Source organism: Oratosquilla oratoria, chromosome 7 (assembly GCF_046742065.1).
Source record: "Oratosquilla oratoria isolate Oo_2021 chromosome 7, ASM4674206v1, whole genome shotgun sequence".
Lineage (NCBI taxonomy): Eukaryota > Metazoa > Arthropoda > Malacostraca > Stomatopoda > Squillidae > Oratosquilla > Oratosquilla oratoria.
In genome coordinates this window covers 46708854-46731353 of record NC_134783.1, presented here as the reverse complement: position 1 = coordinate 46731353, position 22500 = coordinate 46708854, and the positions used below count along the sequence as shown (strand labels likewise).

The 22500-nt window shown below is 42.8% G+C and overlaps 1 protein-coding gene across 1 annotated transcript in view; it reads left to right on the top strand.

Moving 5' to 3' along the window:
* The window catches only part of LOC143026800 (uncharacterized), a 76573-nt gene that overhangs the window by 18623 nt on the left and 35450 nt on the right, over window positions 1-22500 (top strand). The window contains exons 3-6 of the mRNA XM_076187576.1: window positions 12099-12306; window positions 16626-16710; window positions 17452-17760; window positions 18190-18489. Coding sequence (XP_076043691.1) covers window positions 12099-12306; window positions 16626-16710; window positions 17452-17760; window positions 18190-18489 — 902 coding nt within the window. The remainder of the gene's footprint in view (window positions 1-12098; window positions 12307-16625; window positions 16711-17451; window positions 17761-18189; window positions 18490-22500) is intronic.

The window sequence follows — 22500 nt, the reverse complement described above, 5'->3', positions numbered from 1 at the left end:
AGTTTTCCGTCAATTGTATAGAAATAATGTATCCACTTTTTTCATATAATCCGAAGAATTAGAATAATTTCATTACTCCATGATACGAATTTAATGACCAGGCTGTTAGCAATTTAATCCCATATATTTTCCGTAAAAGTGGATTACGTTTCGTGTAAATCAAATTATCGCGACTTGACGACCCCCCCCCTCTCGACGGCATTACAGGATTAGTCATGAGTGTTCATTACGAAATAGTGAGCAGCTTATAATAAGCAGAAACTACATTTGCACTTATGACCTTCTGTTGACTTGTATGAGCTTAATCTTCAAAGTCTTTGTGCAGTATTGGCTGTGTTATAGTAAGGATAATTTGTGTAAATGAACAAGCAGAAGAGGGAGAACTGTACCTCGCTGCATTGTTGTCGACCCTAGCAGTATGGCTGGAGTCACGGTGAGCCTTCATTCCACAGGTGCTGAGATAGTGTGTGTGTGTGTGTGTGTGTGTGTGTGTGTGTGTGTGTGTGTGTGTGTGTGTGTGTGTGTGTGTGTGTGTGTGTGTGTGTGTGTGTGTGTGTGTGTGTGTGTGTGTGTGTGTGTGTGTGTGTGTGTGTGTGTGCGTGCGTGTGTGCGCGCGTGTGTGTGTGTGTGTGTGTGTGTGTGTGTGTGTGTGTGTGTGTGTGTGTGTGTGTGTGTGTGTGTGTGTGTGTGTGTGCGCGTGTGTGCGTGCGTGCGTGTGTGTATGTTGCTCATGCGTATGTGCGATATGATTATGCATGTATGTGTGCATGTACACGTATAAGAGTCGTCCAAGTTTTATACTCGCTACATAAGAATAAATAAATGAATAAATAGATAAATAAATAGATAAATAAATAAATAAATAGATAAGTAAATAGATAAATAAAGGCGGGGATCTGTGCGTGGACACGTTGTAAGGACAGATGGAGGGGAGATGATTCTGTCTGACGTCCCTCTCAAAGGACCATCATTTCCAGGTACCCGTTGTTGGTACCGACACGAAGATACTCTGAAGTCTATATGTATGCATTTCCGCTGTGGCAACAGTTCCACAGTACTCCAGAAGATGACTTGTGCGTTGGATTGAGAAATAGACCCAATTACCATATATAGAGCCTGTGTGCTGTCTACATCTATATCCTCACCCACAACAACCACATCCACATCCACAACACCCACATCCACAACATCCACATCCATATCTACGTCCACACCCACAACGCCCACATCCACAATATCCACATCCATATCTACATCCACACCTACACCCACAACGTCCACATCCATATCCATATCCACGACCATAGCATCCACATCCACACCCGCAACACCCACATCCACAACATCTACACCCACAACGCCCACATCCACATCCATATCTACGACCACAACATCCACATCCATATCTACGACCACAACATCCACATCCACACTCACAGCACCTGCATCCACAACACCCACACTCACACTCACACCTACATCCACACCCACACCCACAATACTCACGCCTACATCCACATTCATATCCACACCCACTATACCCACACCCACATATACCCACAACACCTACACCCACACCCATCGCTGAGCATGTAACGATTTAGAACAGAGGTAGTGCTCTTGTTGGCAATTGGTTAACTCGACTTGGGTCCGCTGTTTGTGTTGTGTCGCATAGTTTGCATGTTCAATGTGAAGATACCGTGGCTACAGCAGCAGGTTTTGTTTATTTTAATCAACACGTCGAGGTTCCTTTTCGGTTTTCGTGCTCTCTGAGGCCGAAGAAGTCGACCTCGAGGGCTTAGAAGACCCGAGACGGGATGACGTTAAGGTTTTACGTGTCCCCGAGAGTCACAATAAGGAGTGCTTAGGACAGCGTTTCCTAAGCCAGGGAGTGTTAGAACTCCCCCCAGGAGTGCTGAAATCAAATCTAGGGAGTGCTCGGAGGCGACGCACACGTACGATTTTCTTTTAGACTTCTGGTAACAAGATATTAGGGGGTGCTGGGCTTTTCTAGACCTGATTTCAGAGGATTCTAGCGTAGGGAAGGGCTGGGAGACGCCGACTTAGGGTCAGGAGAGACCCCTAACGACTACGGGAGGAAATTGAATTTGTCTTTGCATTGTGTAAACACGAGTGGAAGGAGAGGGGTGAAGTAGTTTCTCTCTTTCACTCTCTTTACTTCTAAGACTTTTCTCTTTACCCAAGTTGTCTTCGGGGATTTTCTTTTCCTGCGACTAACCAAGGCGCCTGCGTCGTCTCCATGTCTTGTTAAGGGGTTATCACACTAAGCTATTTTTCCTTCGACTGTTGGAGTTATGCTGAAGGAAAATTCGAAGTCAAATTAAATTCTATGTAAATTGTTGAGAAAACAAAATAGCTTGTCATAGTGATTATACGGCGACAGAAGTTCTGGAGGTGGGTGGCACCGCCGATTGATTGGAGGTTGAAGGAAAAATAGCTCAGTGTGATAAGGCCTTTACTCGTCTTATCCTTTGACTTAATTTTTTTCAGGTACAAGTTTTCATTCTATATATTCTCAGACTTTTTTTTTTTTACTTCCACGTTTTTATTACTCCATTTTTCCCTTAAATTGTTTTTTTCACCCGATGCCGAGTAAATGTATGTGGCATAGACCCTGTACCAATAACTTAATATAAATATTTGAATGACCAATTACCCCTCCCCACCCACCCACCCACCCACCCACCCGGACCCAAACCACCCTCACGACGGACATAGAGAGGGAGAGACAGGTAGAGAGAAAGAGAGGGAGAGTGAAAGAGAAGGAGAGGGAGAGGGAAAGAGAGGGAGGAGAGAGAGGAAGATGGAGAGATAGGGAGGAGGAGAGAGAGGGAGAAGGGCATAGAGGGAGAAGGACAGAGAGAGAGAAGGAGAGAGAGGGAGAAGGAGAGAGAGAGAGGGAGAAGGAGAGAGAGAGAGGGAGAAGGAGAGAGAGGGAGACGGAGAGAGAGGGAGAAGGAAAGAGAGGGAGAAGGAAAGAGAGGGAGAAGGAAAGAGAGGGAGAAGGAAAGAGAGGGAGAAGGAAAGAGAGGGAGAAGGAAAGAGAGGGAGAAGGAAAGAGAGGGAGAAGGAGAGAGAGGGAGAAGGAGAGAGAGGGAGAAGGAGAGAGAGGGAGAAGGAGAGAGAGGGAGAAGGAGAGAGAGGGAGAAGGAGAGAGAGGGAGAAGGAGAGAGAGGGAGAAGGAGAGAGAGAGAGAGAGAGAGAGAGAGAGAGAGAGAGAGAGAGAGAGAGAGAGAGAGAGAGAGAGAGAGAGAGAGAGAGAGAGAGAGATAGGGAGAGGGGGAAAAAGAGGAGAGAGAGAGAGAGAGAGAGAGAGAGAGATAGGGAGAGGGGGAAAAAGAGGAGAGAGAGAGAGAGATAGAGAGAGAGAGAGAGATAGAGAATGAGGTCGAAGACGAGGACGAGCGAGAGGGAGATCGAGCGACGGGACAAACCCACACACAAGTCAGATCCATCTTCAGTCGCCCGACCAACGCCCCATTCCCATCTGTCTCCCCTACTCAACACACACCTACTCTTCTGGTGACCCTCGTGACCCCTCTCTAGCTTTCCCCTCCATCTTTCCCCTCTCTCTTTCTCTCTCTCTCTCTCTCTCTCTCTCTCTCTTTCTTCTCTCTCTCTCTCTCTCTCTCTCTCTCTCTCTCTCTCTCTCTCTCTCTCTCTCTCTCTCTCTCTCTCTCTCCTGTCTTCTCTCTCTCTCTCCTGTCTTCTCTCTCTCTCTCTCTCCTCTCTTCTCTCTCTCTCTCTCTCCTCTCCTCTCTCTCTCTTTCTCTTCTCTTTCCCTCTTTTTTTTTCCTCTCCCGTCCCATCTTCTCCTCCCCCCCCACTCTGCTCCCTTTTTTCTTGTGTCCTCTACTCCTTTCACTTCTCCTCTTTTTCCTCTCTTCTCTGTTCCACTCTCCTCTGTTCCCCTCTCCTCTTTTTCTTTTCCCACCTTTCCCCTTTTCTCCCCTTTCCTCCCCCTCTCTTACTTCCCCTTTTATCACATCCCTTTCCTTCGCCTCCTCTTCCTTCACCACCGTTTCCCTCAACTCTTTCCCTCATCTCCCCTCACCTCACCTCTCTGTCCCTCACTTCTTCCACCCTCAGCTGTCCTTCCCGCACCTCTCCTACCCTCAACTCTCCTTCTCTCACCTCTCCTTCCCTCTCCTCCTCTACCCTCCTCTTCCCTCTCCTCCTCTAACCTCCTCTTCCCTCTCCTCCTCTAACTTCCTCTTCCTTCTCCTCCTCGAACCTCCTCTTCGCTCTCCTCCTCTAACCTCCTCTTCGCTCTCCTCCTCTAACCTCCTCTTCCCTCTCCTCCTCTAACCTCCTCTTCCCTCTCCTCCTCTAACCTCCTCTTCCCCCTCCTCCTCTTCCCTCTCCTCCTCTACCCTGATCTATCCTCCTGTAACCTCCTCTTCCTTCTCCTCCTCCATAACCTCCTCTTCCTTCTCCTCCTCCATAACCTCCTCTTCCTTCTCCTCCTCCATAACCTCCTCTTCCTTCTCCTCCTCCATAACCTCCTCTTCCTTCTCCTCCTCCATAACCTCCTCTTCCCTCTCCTCCTCTAACCTCCTCTTCCCCCTCCCCCTCTATAGTCCTTCCTCTACCCTTCCATTAATCTCCCCTGACCTCCTCCCCTCCCTTCCCCAGGGATCGTTTCTATACCACCACCAACCCCCGAACTGGCATAATTTTCTTGAGATCTACGAAGTCTCTCCCCAAAGTCTGAGAGCGTCTCAGACCCGTTCGATGCTGATTGGCCAATATGAGACAGATTTATGTGTTTGGCTTCGAACAAGTGATTTAGACTGACGAGACTCATTTCTACTCTGTCCCATTTCGAGGATCTCGACTCCGTTGTTGGTAGAACCTAGTCGCTTAGAATTGATTGGGGCGGGGGTAGGGGGGAGAGGAACAGGAAAGAATTCGATGAGAGAGTGGTAAAGGAACATGCAATCAGAAGGAAAATGAGAGAACCGTAGCTGGAATGAAAGGGATTTGATATATGTCATTAACAGATTGGGATGAGGTTTTGCATTTTCTACTAAACCAGAAATACTATTTCAGCTCAAATGTTGATCTCCAAATTGGAATTGGAATTTTCGCTACTTCGAGCATGAAAATGGGGGTATAATAAACCAGGAACTTGTGATTATGAAGTGTGTGTGTGTGTGTGTGTGTGTGTGTGTGTGTGTGTGTGTGTGTGTGTGTGTGTGTGTGTGTGTGTGTGTGTGTGCGTGCTTACGTGTATGCACATATACTTATGTATATCCGTTTTATATAATGTTATTTCACTGATGTAAGAGGCAGGTTGAAGAGAGGGTAGGAAGAGGGGTAGAAGACGCGTTGTTACATTTTATAGGTAAGTTGTTTATAAATAACAGCCCAAGCGAGCTGCATGAGTCCGCCCTTCCGCTTTGTGTAGGTAATAAAATATTGTTTGTAAATAACAGCCCGGGAGTTCAAGGGTACATTTGCATTTTGCTGATACGGCATTCCTTTGTTATCTAAGTGAGAATTATGAAGAGGTGCGAGATTATTCTAAGTAAACAATATTACCGTAAAGACTTGAAACAAAGAATGTGATTGGTGAAAGTGTGGAGGAGGAGAAAATTTTATTGGTTCACGAATGTAAGATCACGCCCTTTTGGGAGAACCTTAGATATAAAGTTAAAGATTATTGGACTAAGGAAATCGCTATGTCACTGCAAAACTCACGTAGGATCTTATATACGTACTCCTGGGGGATTCCTTGGAAGAACTTCGGAGGGTACGGTGTATAAGAATTAACAGAAGATATAGAAAAAAAAAGAGAGAGAATTTTGATTCACTTAGACAGAAGATTATAACTGGAATAAGTGAGTCGCTGTGTCCATAAATGCGTGTGTGTGTGCATGTGTGTGTGCGCATGTGCGTGTGTGTTTGCGTGTGTGTGTGCACGCGCGTGCGTGCGAGCTTACGCGTATGCACGTATACTTATGTATGTATACCCGTTTTATATAATGCTATTTTAGTGGTAAGTACAAGACACTTTATATAATGTTCATCATAAAGATGTGTACACGTACGAATCTCTTCCAGCCAACCTGATAAAGTGTATTAGTTAACACAGTCGTTTTAACCATGTAATGTATATATATATATATACCAAAGACTTTTTCCCCTTTACACGGGAGGTAGCCAAAAAGAAAAAAGCATTGAAACCACTCCCACCCATTCCATCCCCTACATACTCCACTCACCTTCACCGTCTTCCCTCGCCCTTATCTTAGCTCCTCCTGGATGACGGGCCATCCCTGCATCCTGTCCACTGCCCTGGGTCAGAAGCAGTGTCACAAGGCACAGCACATCCACAGCAAGGCCGCTTCATTAATTCGGCGACCCCCCTCTCCGTCCCCTCATGAAGAAAAGGCGACGGGGAGAAATCCCTTCGAGCCGAGTCAATTTATTTCTCATACATACTCCCCTACCCCCATCCCCACCTCTTCATGCCTCATAGCATATATATATATATATAATATACTGTACATTCATCTTCATGATAATTGATACTTTTTCTGAGAACTCACTGTCTGTCCGGTTGGATATTGCAATACTTAATAATTTATGGTTTAATGAAACTGGAGGAAATACTTAAATGTGAATTGACCATGATTTGAAACTGAACTACTGAAGCATATGATTGCTGACGTACAGATATATGATATTCTGATCACTGAGGACGAGAAAAAATGCATACAATTAGGTTCGTGTGCATTATTGATACAATATGATCGTTCGGGTGTGTGTTGAACTTTTGTTTTGTATGGACACGTCCCTGAGAGTTTTGTTTTGTCTGTGTCTTGAATGTAGGAGTCTTATGGTGGTGTCACACTAGGCATTTTTTGCTAGCATGCTACCTGGTTTTGCTACTTTGAGTGGAAACTGCTTCGGTGACGATCTTTTGTTTTTCAAGTTTCCCAATGTCAAATTACTCTAAGATCAGATATTGAGGAGCTGAATGACGAACTAAAAGAACTTAAACCTAGAATACGACTGGTAGACACATTCTTGAGATACTCTTATGGACGTCTAGAAGTCGTTTCTACTCAGATGAAGTATCAAAAGCAAGTAGCATGCTAGCCTAGTGTGCCACCACCATTAGTTTTTTACAGCATTTGTTGTCACGTCCTCTTGCTGAGGTGGTGATCTTACTAGAAAACAGGAAAACTAAGTGAATAGATGTGTTAGGTTAGATTAGGTTAGGATGCTCGAGCAAGCCATAATAATACTTCTTCCAAGTTAGGTGTGATGGTTACTATAAATATTGTTTTATGGAACGAAAGTTGGATTTGAAAATAATTTTGGCTATGAACCTCCATGATCTATTGGGTTCTTGTTTGTCATTTTTATCTCTGCTTCACATGCGTACCCTAAGGATCCAGTTACACCAAGCTTACGACCTGTTTCCGACCACCGGCCACCAGGGTGATTTCTGCTGTTCCTCTGTTTATAAAAAGAATTCAAGGCAATGATGCAGTTGGAGTAAATCTCCCCCTTATGGAGATGAACAAGAAATAGCCAGCAGGCCCTAACCACGAGAGAAACAAAAGTGCCACCGTCGAAGGTTGGTCGGAAACAGGTCGTAATCTTGGTGTGACTAGGCCTTTAGCTGCCTAAAAATCCAGTGACGTTAGCCATAATAAAATGTCAAAGAGCCAATACACTGGGCTCTCACGGGCTTCACTGACGCCGATAATTGAGAGTTCGTACGAGGAAAAACGACTTCGGTTACAAGATTTTAGTTTTCAGATCTCCAAATATAAAATCATCTTTCCGTCATATATGGCAAAGTTGAAAGATTAACTAAGAGATTCTAAAGCTATACGTATCTTAGACATACTGTTGAAACGTTCTCAGAGAAGTCTAGATTTCTGTAATCGAAGTCATATTCTAGTTATTCAAATGGAGGTTAGAGGTAAGATGTTGGAGATAAAATAGCCCAGTGTGATAAACCTTTCAATGGCGTCACCACAGCAAAGAATTAAGAGGCTAATTTTTCATTTCTTTTTGCTTTGTTATTTTTAAGATTGTTTTTCCCAGTTGCAACATAATTATAAACCTTCAATGGAGGCATCATAGCAAAGAATCAAGTGGCTAATTTTCATTTATGCTTTGTTATTTTTAAGATGAGGACGGAGCCTTTATTTGTACGACGTTTCGCTTATTACATATTTTTGAAGTACAAGTTGAGATACACAAGTACAAGCTGAGATACTTGAAAAAGCTGTAATAAGCGAAACGTAGTACAAATAAAGGCTCCGCACTCATATGGTGTTTAACTCGTCAGTCTTGTCGGCAACTACTACTCTCATAAAAAATGGAGGTCTTTATGTGATTGATGATGATTTGGCTTAACGTCACAAACTTCCTCCTATGAGGAGGCTAGGGCAGTGCTCCTTACAGAGGACTTTGTAGCGTGGAATCTAATGAACCATGTCCTTGGTCCAACTCGCCGTTGGCAGGGTTCAAGCCGCCATCACATTGACCTTCACTGCAAGGAGCAACGCCCTAACCCACTCGGCCAGCGAGCATCCTTAATGAATAAATGAATAAATAAATGAATAAATAAATAAATTAATAATAAATCAACTCTCTTAGCTGCCATAATATATGGCTCTTGTATTGGTAGTACGCAGCCTACAGTCGATCTTGAAAGCAAAGTACTATTTACTCTTGTCAGAAAAAACGTAAACAGCATATCGACCTGAGAAGTAATTAGTTCATCCAAAAACAAACGAAGTCCTTCAGAATTCTTGAAATCTGACTTCCCCATAAGTCAAAGTAAATATCGTTTGTAGCATTCCATATAAGTTAAATTCAAACGATTCGTTATTTCAAGTAATTAGGTTCTCCCCTCGTATCCTGGGCTGCATTTTATTCACATTCATTGAAATAATGAACGAGGTCACGTGTACTTGTTGCTTCTTGTATCTGTGACATAGTCGATCGCAGACGCTTCTTCGCGTGAACGAAAGTGTCTGGGTCTAGAGCAGGGATTCTCAACCTCCTTTCTTATAACTCCCTATCTTATGTCTTGCTGTTGTTTAGTTTCCTAGAAATCACATCACTAGTGAATAGAACCCTAGTTCATCCACAAACTATCACTAGTTTTTGATTCCTGGTCCCATTTGTGAACTACTGTGGCCCACAAGGGCTCATAGAACCATAGGTTCTCGAGAACCACTGCGTTTCTCAACCATGGTTCCCCGGAACCATAATGTTCCGCAAAAAGCTCGCTAAGGGTTCCGCGAGAACAAGTGAGATAAGCTAATGCACTTTTGATTTTTTATTTAATTTCATATACGTAATATGATTAAACACGCACGACATATTCTTGGTTATTGTAATAATGTAATATAGACATCATCCTATCTAACCTATTATTACGATGAAAATAAAATGAGAAAGATATGGTATATGTGTTTTTTTTTTTGCGCAGGGGTTCCTTGAGACATGCAATTTATTTTAAAGGTTACGCAAGGGTAAAAAGGTTGAGAAACGCTGGTCTAGAAGCTTAAAGAGAAAATGGAGGTGGAGGAGGAGGTAGGTTGAGGATTACACTGAAGTGGGACAACTCATCTGCCGTCAACCAAAATAAAGATATAAAGACAATTTCCGTCACACACGGATTACGTGATGACAGAGGCTTAACCGTGTATGACGTAGAAGTTACCCAATGAAATTGTTGGACGTTAACCAAGACAAAACCTTGGGAAGCTTGGAGTCCAACTCTTTACTCGGTTAGAGGAAGGCAAGGCTGAGAGTAAATGGAATAGCTGCTGAGTCCGGGAATTCTCGACAGCGGAGGAAGAGGAAGAAGAGGAGGAAGAGAAAGAAGAGAAGGAAAAAGAGGAAGAATTGAGAAGGGGAAGAGAATGACAAAGAGAAAAGAGGAGAAGTAGGAAGAGAAAGAAGAGGTGGAAAAGAAAAAAGAGGAGAAAGAAGAAAAAGGAGGAAGAGAAAGAGGAGAAGAAAAAGATATATGAGGAGGAGGAAGAAAAAGAGGAAGCAGAGAAAGAGGAAGAAGAGAAAGAGGAAGAAGAGAAAGAGGAAGAAGAGAAAGAGGAAGAAGAGAAAGAGGAAGAAGAGAGAGAGGAGGAGGAGAAAGAGAAAGAGGAGGAGGAAGGAAAAGAGAGGAAGAAAACAAGGAAGATGAGGAGAAAGAGGACAATAGAGAGTAAAAGAAAGAGGACGAGGAAGAGGAGAAAAAAGATGAGAAGAAAGACGAAGAGGAAGAGAGAGAGGATGAGAAAGAGGAGGAAGAGTAGGACGGAGAGGACGAGGAAGAGAAGAAAGATGAGAAGAAAGACGAGGAAGAGGAGGAGAGAGAGGAAGAGAAAGAGGATGAGGAAGAGTAGCACAGAGAGGACGAGTAAGAGGAGGAGAAAGAGGACGAGGAAGGGGAAGAGAGAGAGGAGGAAGAGTAAGAAGAGCCACAGCCACAAACCCTGAGAAACATGCAGATGAGGCGCGTGGAATAACGGACGGGAATGTTCGTTAATTAACGATCTCCTTTGAGGCCCGACGACTGTGAGGCGAGGAATCGTTTCGGCGATATGACGTCACAATAGACGAGGAAACGACTGTGCCATCTCTGGTTGCCATGCAGGGATTATATAGAATCGGTGAGGTGCTAAGGAATGTGGGCTCCTTACTTAACAGCCATATCGCGGGGTTGTAGGTAATTCTTCTCTGACCGGCTGAGTTGTGGCTAACCCCGTGTTAAAGGGAGCCTACAACGGTCGGGAACCAACAGAAGTGGGTGATTTCTCCCGTTTCCATGCAAAATCAGTTGATTTAATCCAGGCAAAACTAAATTACTAGACACGGTGGATGATTATTTTGTAATTTTCGTGATTAAAAATCTTCACAGTTAACCTTCTCATCGACTCGTAGCTTAACTTGTTCTCGTTACAGACCGACGATTTTAGTCAGTCGAGGGAACACCCTATGCATTGAAAAGGTTAAAGATTAAACGAGTTTAGAACAACGAAGCGGTTTAGCAGGAAACAACCATGTAACAGCCTCAATTTGTTAATGTACTTATGACCGTGATCATAAATATTTGACCAAAAACAGTAGAACACATCTGGATGGAAATCGATATACGTATAAAGCATACTAAACCTATAAGCTTGTAAAAATCCCAGAATTCGTCATCAAGAACGTTTTACGTTTTGTAACGATTTACAAACGATGCTCGATACTGTTGATCGCAACAGTTTAGTCTATGACCTACCAAACATACCGTGTCAGTCAACTAATTTATTTTATTTATCTATTTTATTATTATTTATATTATCATAATTTTATTTATTTATTTTTATATATTTATCATTACTATATTTTTCCGCATCCGACCTAGTTATGGACCAAAAGGTCTCCTGTCGGCATGCTCCGCCTTTGTAATCCTTTGTAATCCTTAGTTGTAGTCTAAATCCCATGGAGGTGTGGGCAGGTAAACTCGTAGAGCTCTGTGGTGTTTCGTAATGTTCATTCTCTGACGATGCCTGAAATTTTTACTCAGCTGATTAATTAATTCTTGTCCTGGATTCACTGTTGGTTAAAACCACTGGTAACTTTAATATGCCAACGTTGTCTGATTTTCCCTGGCGGTCACATACATATCCGGGTGTGTGTGTGTGGGGGGGGTGAAATTCAACATGGTCTTGGATCATGTGCTGGACTCGTGATTGACAGCTATTACCCTCCCGGAAGAGAGCTCAGAACTCATATATGGCCGATCTATGGGTACTGCTGTGACCTTACACGCACACACATCTCCAACTCTCCGCCCACGAGAGTGTGTATGTGTGCGTGTGCGTGAGCGTGCTTACATCTGTCATTGTATTTTATCGGGTTACAAAAAAAATACTCTATGACACCTACTTGAACTCAGTAGGTGGAACTATTATATCAAACGACGAAAAGATGTTTATCAGTTTTTTCATTCAACAATTGATCTCTTTTTTTTGTACAACTATTTCACGAGATACTCTGCTGCTGTCCACGGCAACCTGTGTCCTAACCTGAATTCTTTTCCTCCTCAGTCAACCGAGCCCGAGCGTCTTTTCGGCAATCCTTCCGGATGGGTTCCCTCCGCCGCGGGCGGTCTCCGGCCGCGACCTCCTCGCCCACGCCCTCGTCCGGACCACGGATGGACCCCATCCCGGACCAACCGACGAGCGAGGAGGGCGAGACCAAGGGAGACGAGGACGAGGAAGATGAGGATGAGGAAGATGAAGATGAGGAAGACAAGTGAGTGTAGTGAATGAGTATTGGTAGTTATAAAGTTCAGAGGGCAGGGGAAAATAAACCTTTGGAGCAGATCATTGTTTACGTATTTTCCTTGTAAGTAAAGGCGAGAACGGCTACGGGATTTTGGGTTCGAAAAGCGTGTTTACATTGAGTATTTACGAATGTTTATGCCGCTTGGGTGGAAGCCGTGAAGTTTGTAGTAATGAATTAAGCTCGTTTGTGGGAAATCAAGAGATTGAAAGCCCCGGAATTAAGCGAAGGACATAACAATGTCCTTTGGCTCGAGTTCTTTGCGTCCCTCTGAATCGTTAAACTGTACAGTTGACTCCACTTCCAAGCGTCGGGGGTAAGAGAGAGAGAGAGAGAGAGAGAGAGAGAGAGAGAGAGAGAGAGAGAGAGAGAGAGAGAGAGAGAGAGAGAGAGAGAGGTGGGGGAAGTGAGGGAGGGAGGGGGAGGAAGGGAGGGAGAAGGAGGGAGGGAGGGGGAGGAAGGGAGGGAGAAGGAGGGAGGGAGGGAGAAGGAGGGAAGGAGGGAGGGAGGGAGGGAGAGAGAGGGAGGAGAGAGAGAAAGGGAGGAGAGAGAGAAAGGGAGGAGAGAGAGAAAGGGAGGAGAGAGAGGGAGGATAGAGAGAGAGAGGGAGGATAGAGAGAGAGGGAGGATAGAGAGAGAGGGAGAAGAGAGAGAGAGGGAGAAGAGAGAGAGAGGGAGGAGAGAGAGAGAGGGAGGAGAGAGAGGGAGAGAGAGAGAGAGAGGGAGGAGAGAGAGAGAGAGAGGGAGGAGAGAGAGAGGGAGAGAGAGAGAGGGAGGAGAGAGAGAGGGAGGAGAGAGAGAGAGGGAGGAGAGAGAGAGAGGGAGGAGAGAGAGAGAGGAAGGAGAGAGAGGGAGAGAGAGAGAGAGAGAGAGAGAGAGAGAGAGAGAGAGAGAGAGAGAGAGAGAGAGAGAGAGAGAGAGAGAGAGAGAGAGAGAGGGAGAGGGAGGACATAGAGAGAGGAGGGACATAGAGAGAGGGGCGAGATAGATAAAGGGGGATATGGAGAGAGGGGGAGATAGAGAGATGGGGAGATAGAGAGATGGGGAGATAGAGAGAGGGGGAGATAGAGAGAGGGGAGATAGATGGGAAAGAGAAAGTGAGGAGATAGAGGGGGAAAGAGAGAGGGAGGAGATAGAGGGGGGAAAGAGAGAGTGAGTAGATAGAGGGATAGAGGGGGGAAAGAGAGTGAGAGAGAGGGAGGAGAGAGAGAGAGAGAGAGAGAGAGAGAGAGAGAGAGAGAGAGAGAGAGAGAGAGAGAGAGAGAGAGAGAGAGAGAGAGAGAAGAAAAGAGAGAGAAACAAGGAAATGGGAGAGAGGGAGGAAGGAAAGAGAGAGGAGGAAAAGGATGTAGATAAAAGAGTAACGAAAAGAAAGAAAAGAGATTATATATTCTTAAACGAATAAACGATAAAAAAAGAAGAGGAAATAGAGAAAATGAAAAATCGAGAAGAAAATGAAAATAAAAAACGAAGTAGGGAAAGACGATGAGGCTTCCTCGCGCGATCTCCGTCGGTTCCTCAACAGCAACAAGACGGAAGGCTTTCCTCGAATGGCTCATAAAAAAGTTGACTGTTCGGGCCCGTTAGGGGGCGATAAACGGCCTCGATAACGGGTGGATGCAAAGGTTAGTGGTCGGGAATCTTATAGAAACGGCCACCATGACGTCTTGATCAATATGGTCGGAGTACACTGGACCCATATTTTCATGATAATGTATGCCCGACGCTCATTTGTTTGTATTTTTTTTTCTAATTATTTTGTTGATTTTTGTTTGTTTATTTCTTGTTATTTATTTGTTTATCTAGTATTTGTTTATCTATTATTTTTCATTTTATTTATTTATTTATTTATCAATTATTATTTATTTCTATCTGTAGTATTTGTTTATCTATTATTTTTCATTTATTTGATCTTTATCTATGGATTTATAATTATTCATTTCTATCTGTCTAGCATTTGTTTAGCTATTATTTTTCATTTATTTATATTTTTTATCTATGTGTAACTATTTATATATATCTAGTATTTGTTTATCTATTAATTTTCATTTATTTATCTTTTTAATTGATTTATAATTTTATTTCTATCTGTCTAGTATATGTTTATCTATTATTTTTCATTTATTTGTTTTATTTGTTTATATTCTATCATACAGTATATCTATTATCAACTTTTCTTTATACAACTTTATATAAAAATTATTTATCTATTTTTATTTGTTTAGCAAATTATATATTTGTATTGTCTATCTGTTTATTTATTTTTATTTATTTATTTTATTTTTTTAAATTCTATTTTATTTATTTATTTATTTATTTTTCTTGCTGACACAGTTTTGGGTCTCTGGGAAGCCGTAGCAGTTTCCCATAGGACATCGAAGTAGACCCCCTCCTTTGGAATCGAACTTCGATAGCCTTTCATCCGAGATCGAGGTTTTTACCAAAAGCTCTTCACAGTCTCTTTACCTTTCAAAGTATTCGAACGCATAAACATTGATAGAGAACTTCGCCTGGTGATTTTTCCATCAGGGGACAAATCTCCTACAAATGGGCGGCTCGAAAGAAAGATTCTTTGTATTATATTCTCCTGTTGGGGGAGTATTGGTTCTCTAATATTTTTTTAAGTGACTTGGGAGGGGGGGGGGTAGGAGGAGGAAGAGGAGGAAATGATTGTCCGGGGAAGAAAGATTGGAAGTGAATAGATGTGTGAACTTGTCTATTTTTTTTTTTTTTTTTAAGATTAAGAACAAAAGAGCCGTGAACAAGGTTGTGATACGATGATATAGGTATTGAGAGAACATTATTGATGACGCCATGATGATGGAGTTACTGACAAATATAATTTGTAAGACAAAAACAATTGCTAAGCTCATGACAAGTGTAAGAGGCTGGTAGATAAAGGTAGACAAGTAAGGTAGATAGAGGGGTAGGTGGCGAGAATTTTATGTGTAGGATGTTTTGAAAACATAAGTCGCGAAGGAGTTGCATAATCTCGCTCATCGTCTAAAGTTTATAAACAACCGCTAGGGAGCATATTTTAATGCTGATGTGACAATATGTAAACTAAGCCATTCCTGATTCGATGTCGAGATTGCTTGTGTAAGCAGTATTGCTTAAGACGTTGTAACAGTCTCTCTGATTGGAGAAGGGTGGAGGGGAAAAAATATTGGTACATGGGAGAAAAGTCACGCCTTTGGGGAAGGCACTTATTTGTAAAAGTAAAGATCATTGGATGAATAAAGTAGTGACGTCGGAACAGAAGTGGCTTAGTGAGTGGATTGAGGATCCCAGCCGGGAGTCTCTTGGCGTAAATTGACAAGCCAAGTGTAAATTAGGGAAGAAAATAGAAAATTATACATACATTTAATTCACCTCATCGAGAAACATTACTTGCTACAGAAGATATTGTGAAAGACATACTTAAGGAAAGTTGAAAGTGAATGAAGAAATATAATACCATAGAAAGGAACAGTTAACATTTACGGAGAGACGGGAACTGAAAATGATAGGGGTGAAACAAGTGACGGCCTTGCTGAATGAAATCATCCAATCGTTGGCTGAAAGCTACATGAAATATGTGACCGTCATTATGAACAGATGTATATCTTTAATAATCCTGTATAAAATGGATCCAGGAGGATCCAACGTGAAAGGGAGGGGGGTGGTAATTGGGAGTGGAGTATGTGGGGATGGAATGGGTGGGAGTGGATTTTATGCCTTTGTTTTTTGGCTACCTCCCTTGTAAGGTGGGGAAAAAGCCGTTGGTATATGTATGGATAGATATAAAATTTATCATTGACCATCTTTGTTAGGCGTGAACTTTCCCTAATAGACACGAAAAAAGTGGCCAGCTACTTACTATGAAGTCATGTGTCTGTTGGCTGAAATCTGCATGAAATATATGAAGGCGTTAATGAATTGGAGCAAAATGTTTGTATATTTAGTTATAAAGTGGGGTGATAGCTGTTCTTGATATCTTATTTATTTACTTATCTATTTGCCTTATATCTTATCTTATTTCATCTCATCTCATCACATTTTGTTTCGTTTTATCACATCCTATCTCATCCTATCTCAACGTATCTTATCCTATCTCATTTCATTTCATTATCTTATCGTCTTATCTCCTGTCTCACCTTCTCTCGTCCTATCTCGTCCTGTCTCGTCCTAACTCATCCTGTCTCGTCCTGTCTCGTCCTATCTCGTCCTATCTCGTCCCATCTTGTCCTGTCTTATCTCATCTTACCTTATCACATCGTATCTTATCTTCTCTCGTCTCTTTTCGACAGACACAAGGAGAGTGGCCAGCGAGATCCGCTGCTGACACGAGAGGGAGCCCGATCACATGAGCGTAGCCACAAGCCAAGCCTCCAGGTAAGAGATCCCGTGATTGCACACATCTATGACGCCATCGGGAACCAGCGCTCTTATAATACTTGAGACGAGGTTACATTTCGAAAATTACAAATAGAATTCAAAGATTTTTTTTAAGAACATTTCGTTTCGAAATTTGGAAGCTTCCGAATTGGTGTGATTCTCGGTAAAGAGAACGATTTGTATCGTTACACCCATAACAGATTGTGGGGTAACCTGGTCTTTGATTTTCAGTTAGTTTCTGCTACCACGAAAGCATAACTTGTGTAGTATATCCCATAGACAAGAAGCAAATCAGACACAAGCAAATGTAAATGTAGGACAAACAAAATTTCGGAAAGGAACTTGCCAGAGTTAGGTGGATTTACATACCAAAGACTTGGCCATGTTGCCCATTAGTCCAGTCTTTTGAAGTCGCATAGGTCACAGGATCATTTCCGTTCTTTATCCTTTTGCTTCGGAGGTAATTTCCCTTAGCTAGTTAATACATATACCAAAATTCCTTTACAACCTTATAAGGGGTTGTCCTGCTGGTAAATATTTGATGATTTTATCCAGGTGTGTGGTGGACACATTACTAATATGTGGCTCGGGTCCTCCCTTCCGATAGCCTAAATAGAACCTTTAAGGCATGCCACTGTATTTAGGAGGTTATTAAAGTTGGTGGAGTCTGCAAAATTCCATTACCGTTCAATTAAATTTGACTAATTAAAACTCTGTTCCCCCATTCTATTTCAACAGGACGAAGACAAAGCTGAGGCAGGCGAAGTTGACGACGGAGGAGGGGGTGATAGAGGAGGGGGAGGAGGTGGAGGAGGCAGAGGTGGAGGAGATTTAGGAATAGGTACTGGTGGCTTCGGTGGCTTCGGTGGCTTAGGCAACGGGAACGGATTCAACAGGAGACTCGCACGGGCGAGAGACACCCTGGAGGAACCTCGACACCATTCGGAAAGGAAGATCTCGCTCCCCCTTTGGAGGCGGAAGGATTCTGCCGCCTCCCGGAAGGATTCTGTAGCCACCACCATCTCTCGATGCACCATGGCCGACAAGGTGAGATCCCATGGGATTCCTTTGGCTAACCAGGGAGTTTCTCTGGTGAATATTCTCTTGGTGAAATTTGTGGGGATGTATGAGTAAATCTTTGTATAGTTGTTTATTTGTTTGTTTTTACACTTAGGTTATGATCTATATCGTGCTATGGATATGCGATAACCACAAGAACTTAACCTCTTATTCTATAAGATTTTAATAGTGTCACACTTGTTAGAATTTATTCAGACAAATGCATGGTGAGTGTATTACATCATTATGACGTATAAGGGATCAAGGGAATCTCGTTAGGATCTTTTCCAACGAGTCTTTTGATGCAAGCCAGAATCAAACAAATAAAGTACATTATAATGTTAAAGGGTGTGTGGAGGTTATGCCTACTTCATGTATCAGCGTCTTGGACGAGTCACCGGTTGTTTTCCTTCACAGATCCTCGGGATTGACGGAGACAAGAACCGGAGTCGGTCGTCAATGCGGCCAGCCACCTCGCTGGATGCCATCAGTCAACACCGCGTCCATCAAGGCAAAGATAACTTTCCTGCTCGCTCGGCCACCATTTCTACCAGTGAGTATTGGGTCTTTCCTTCCTGCTTGAATGGTCGAGTCTCCGTTGGTGTCTCATGTATCACGCTCCTTCACTTTGTACAATGGCTCTCTAGTCAGGTCCTCAAGTTTGACGTCACACAAGAGAAAAATAGTCGATTTGATTCGTGGGCTGTACTTGTTTCTGTCAGTCGACGGATGAGGTCACTGTTCTGTTGGGCACGAAGCGTTATTAAGTTTGAAGGTTATCATATTAATTCTTTCCCCGATAGAGACTCCTATATCTAGGAATTTGCCGATCTAGCAAAAAAAAAAAAAAATCGACTAAAATCTACATCGTGACACAAATCTAAAGTGGTAAACTTTCTTCGTTACTCGAACTTTGTTTATTGATTTTTTCGGATGAAGTCAGACTTCCCTATTTTATGAAGATGCAGACCTTGGGCTGAAGGTAACATAGATTTATCTAGACCTTAATCTGCTGACTGATTACATAAAGGAATAGTAATTAATCAAGAGTGGTTAAGTTAAAGTTTGTAGTGTCTAAAAGGCACAAATTGCTCTATAGTTTGGCACAGTCAAATCTGCTTGAGAGCCACGTATTGTCACCACAGAGAATAAGGAGCCAGTTGGTTGTGGGTAGTCAACGTAAAGAACATTAATGTAAAACATATTGAAACCAAAATATAACGAGAGAGACATGGATGCAGGGCCGATTACAGAGGTCTTCCAGTTCGGGGCTGAATACAATTATGCAGCGCCAACCAGAATGAAATAAATAAGAGTTGAAAGAGATGAGGCGACTGGCAAACTAATTTTCAGAATGACATTTGCCCATCACGAAAGAATTACAAAAAAAAAAAAAATAATAATAATAATAATAATAATCAAATCAGCTTGACTGTGGCCAATCATAACTCTTGGTATTATACTTTTAGTTTTTCAATACAAGTTGTTGGAAGTTATGAACACTCTCTGACAAGCTTGGGGGACTTTTTCTTGAAAAGTTGATGAGTGTCAGTCACTCAGAATAAATAAATGAATAAATGAATAAACGAATAATTAAATGAATACACAAACGAATAAATAAATGAATGCATTGATAAACAACTAAATAAATCATAAAAGAGCTAAATTAATAAACAATAAAACATAAATGAAAACAATAAGAATAAATGGATAAATAAAATAGATGAATGATAAAAATAAATAAATGAATAAGAATAAGAATAAATAGATAATAAATGGTAAGAATAAATAAATACTTAAGAAAAAATGAAACGGGAAGTATGGGAGAGATCAAATAAGGAGCATTTCTCCCAACGGAGTCGCCCATAAGCAAAGATTGAAATTCCCAATCAATTGTGCATGGTGGCCTCTAGGAGGCATTTCTAGAAAATGCCTCTAGTTCGATGTTTAACATAGCATCTAACCCCCCCTTTTTTACTAGCTATAGTTCCCCTTGCCCCCTTTTCTCTGTTCTAGAAAGTGTAACAATTGAATTCCTATGTGTGATGAAACTCGTATCAACTTGATTCTTCTGAAATCTGAGAATGACATCTGTAAAAGTTCAAATTAAATTCAATAACAGAAATAGCTTTCAATCCACTGAGACCTGAAGATCCTTCTATTGAAGATTGTATACAAGTTAATAAATCCAAAAATGTATAATTAGTGGCTCTAAAGAATTAAGTTGATTTTATTTTTATTTTTTTTAACTGATTTGCCTTCTTCGGTGGCGTTTACCTGCAATACGGACGTCAGAGGGAATCATCTCCCCGTTAACTGTCTTCAAAATCCGTGAACACCCTCTCTTCCACATGGAGGTGCAACCTGGAGGGGCTGGCGCACGATCTCTCTTTATCAGCTTTGATTGCATTTCCAGGAGCTACTTCCTCTTACTATAGGCTCGCGACACAGAAAAATCCTAACACTGATACATCACAGACAAGAAGACATTGAGGAGCATACGCCAGGAGACGCGTAACTGCGGCAGAAGTCATTACCTCAGCCAAGTGCGTTTAGGAACTGCAAGGACGGGTAACAGTCACTTCTGGGAATCCAATTGGAGTGCGGGATTCGAACCCAAATCTAAGCGAGTGCGAGACCAGCGCACGTCTAAAGACTAGGGATCCAAAGTCTTATGGGAGGGCCCGAGGACCGTTGCCAGCCGTTGTGGGGCCACGGGTTTCCACGGGGAAACAATTATCACTCGTAGGATTGAATGCGTGTTTCGAAACGGTCATACAATTTCGAACGCAACTTGGGTTCGTTTGATAATGGAACTTGCTGGAGTTTCTGTATGCTGGAATGTGCTCTCTGGAATGGTGGAAAGAACTTCAGTGATTGGCACTCTGAAGGTCAGTGCCACGTCGCATTTCGGCGGTGGCACTTTGACCTCGTTCGGGTGCCAAACAGCTGAATGAAATAGCCTGGCGACAGACAGAATAGAACACCGTTTCTGATAGGCATGAAGGGATTAATTAGAAGAAGGCGAAAAGTCTACGCTTGCCTTAGATGCTAGAACTGTTGGAGCAGGTAATAGTTAAATTGCTGGAAATCGGACAGGAGTGCGGGATTAGAACCCAAATATAAGCGTGGGAGAGACCAGCACGCTTATGATTACGCCACCGGCGGACAAGAGGCTTAATTAATAGAGGATTTGTTTCTTTTTATGTCGAAGGGTGACGCAAAACTGAAGAAGATTGCCAAGCAGCAGGTGAGAGGTCGGAGTTAATGGGCCCTCCACGCCTTATTGAACGCCTTCCCCTCCACCTTACCCCTCCACCTTCCCCCGTCCACCTTCCCCCGTCCACCTTCCCCTCCACCTTCCCCTCCACCTTCCCCCTCCACCTTCCACCTTACATCTTCCCTCTCCACCTTTCCCCTCCACCTTCCCTCTCCACCTTCCCTCTCCACCTTCCCCCGTCCACCTTCCCCCGTCTACCTTCCCCCGTCCACCTTCCTACCTCCACCATTCACCTCCACCTTCCCCCTCCACGTTCCCCCTCCACCTTCTCCTGCCGCTATTCCCCACATTGTCTTCTTAATTTGGAGAGCTTTATATCGTGCTTGTCTTGTATTTGCTTCGTTGTGGGTTCGAATACCTTACCTTTCTCAGATTCCCACCAGTGACTGTCACCTGCCCCAGCAGCCCAAGCGCATAGGGCAAAGGTGACAGTTTCGGCCGTAGCCAGCGTACGCTCGTCTCGTAGCTTCCATCTTACCGAAGCACAGTTACGTAAATGGAGCATACATGTCAGGACAATCATGGTTGTGAAATCCTTCACATTGCACACAATCATGGTCCTCATGAATCACTCTTTTTGGAGATGCATTGTCTATTTTTTTCATAAGCAGCTGAGCTCATTGTGTCCTATGGTATTCAGTGCAATTTTACACCGTCAATTTACCTGAAGTCGTATACTCTACTCGTTTCCAGTGGAGCCTAAAATTGCTCCAAAACATTCCATTTGGAACATCAGTTGTTGGATCTCCGGCCGTTGTGTGTAGAGTCGGGTTAAAACGTACAGACTCGATGTCATTAGGCAAATTAATTGGTACAAACTTGGCCTCGCATATCCAGAATCATTCGCCATGTTCCAACAATGCTTGGGTCACCTATAGACACGATAATGAGTTTGTACAGACTCCACAATTTATACGCTTCACTCTTTGTTGCCTCTTCCGTATCTATTCTCTCTCCCTCCAGACGCTCTTCTCTGTCTCCAATCATATTATTTTTTGGAAAACGTGTTTGACAATTATTTTTCAATTTTGACTCTCGTGTTCTTTTTGCCGTCCATTTTCTTCACTTTATCAGTGAAGGGATGAATAGTCGAGGTATAGCTTTCCTGACATATAAAGAATGGAATATTTTCTCATGGGTACATGCCCACTTCTCGTTCCTTCCCCGAGTTCGGAACCACGTCACTGACCTCATCTGACCTCGAGTAACCTCAGCTGACCTCGATTAACCTCAGCTTACCACAACTAACATCAACCTCAACTAACCGCAACCTCAACTAACCTCAACATCAACTAACCTCAACCTCAACATACCCCAACCTCAACTAACCTCAAGATCAACTAACCTCAGCCTCATCTAACCTCAACCTCAACATACCTCAACCTCAACTAACCTCAACTAGCCTCAACATTAACTAATCTCAACATCATCTAACCTCATCTTCAACT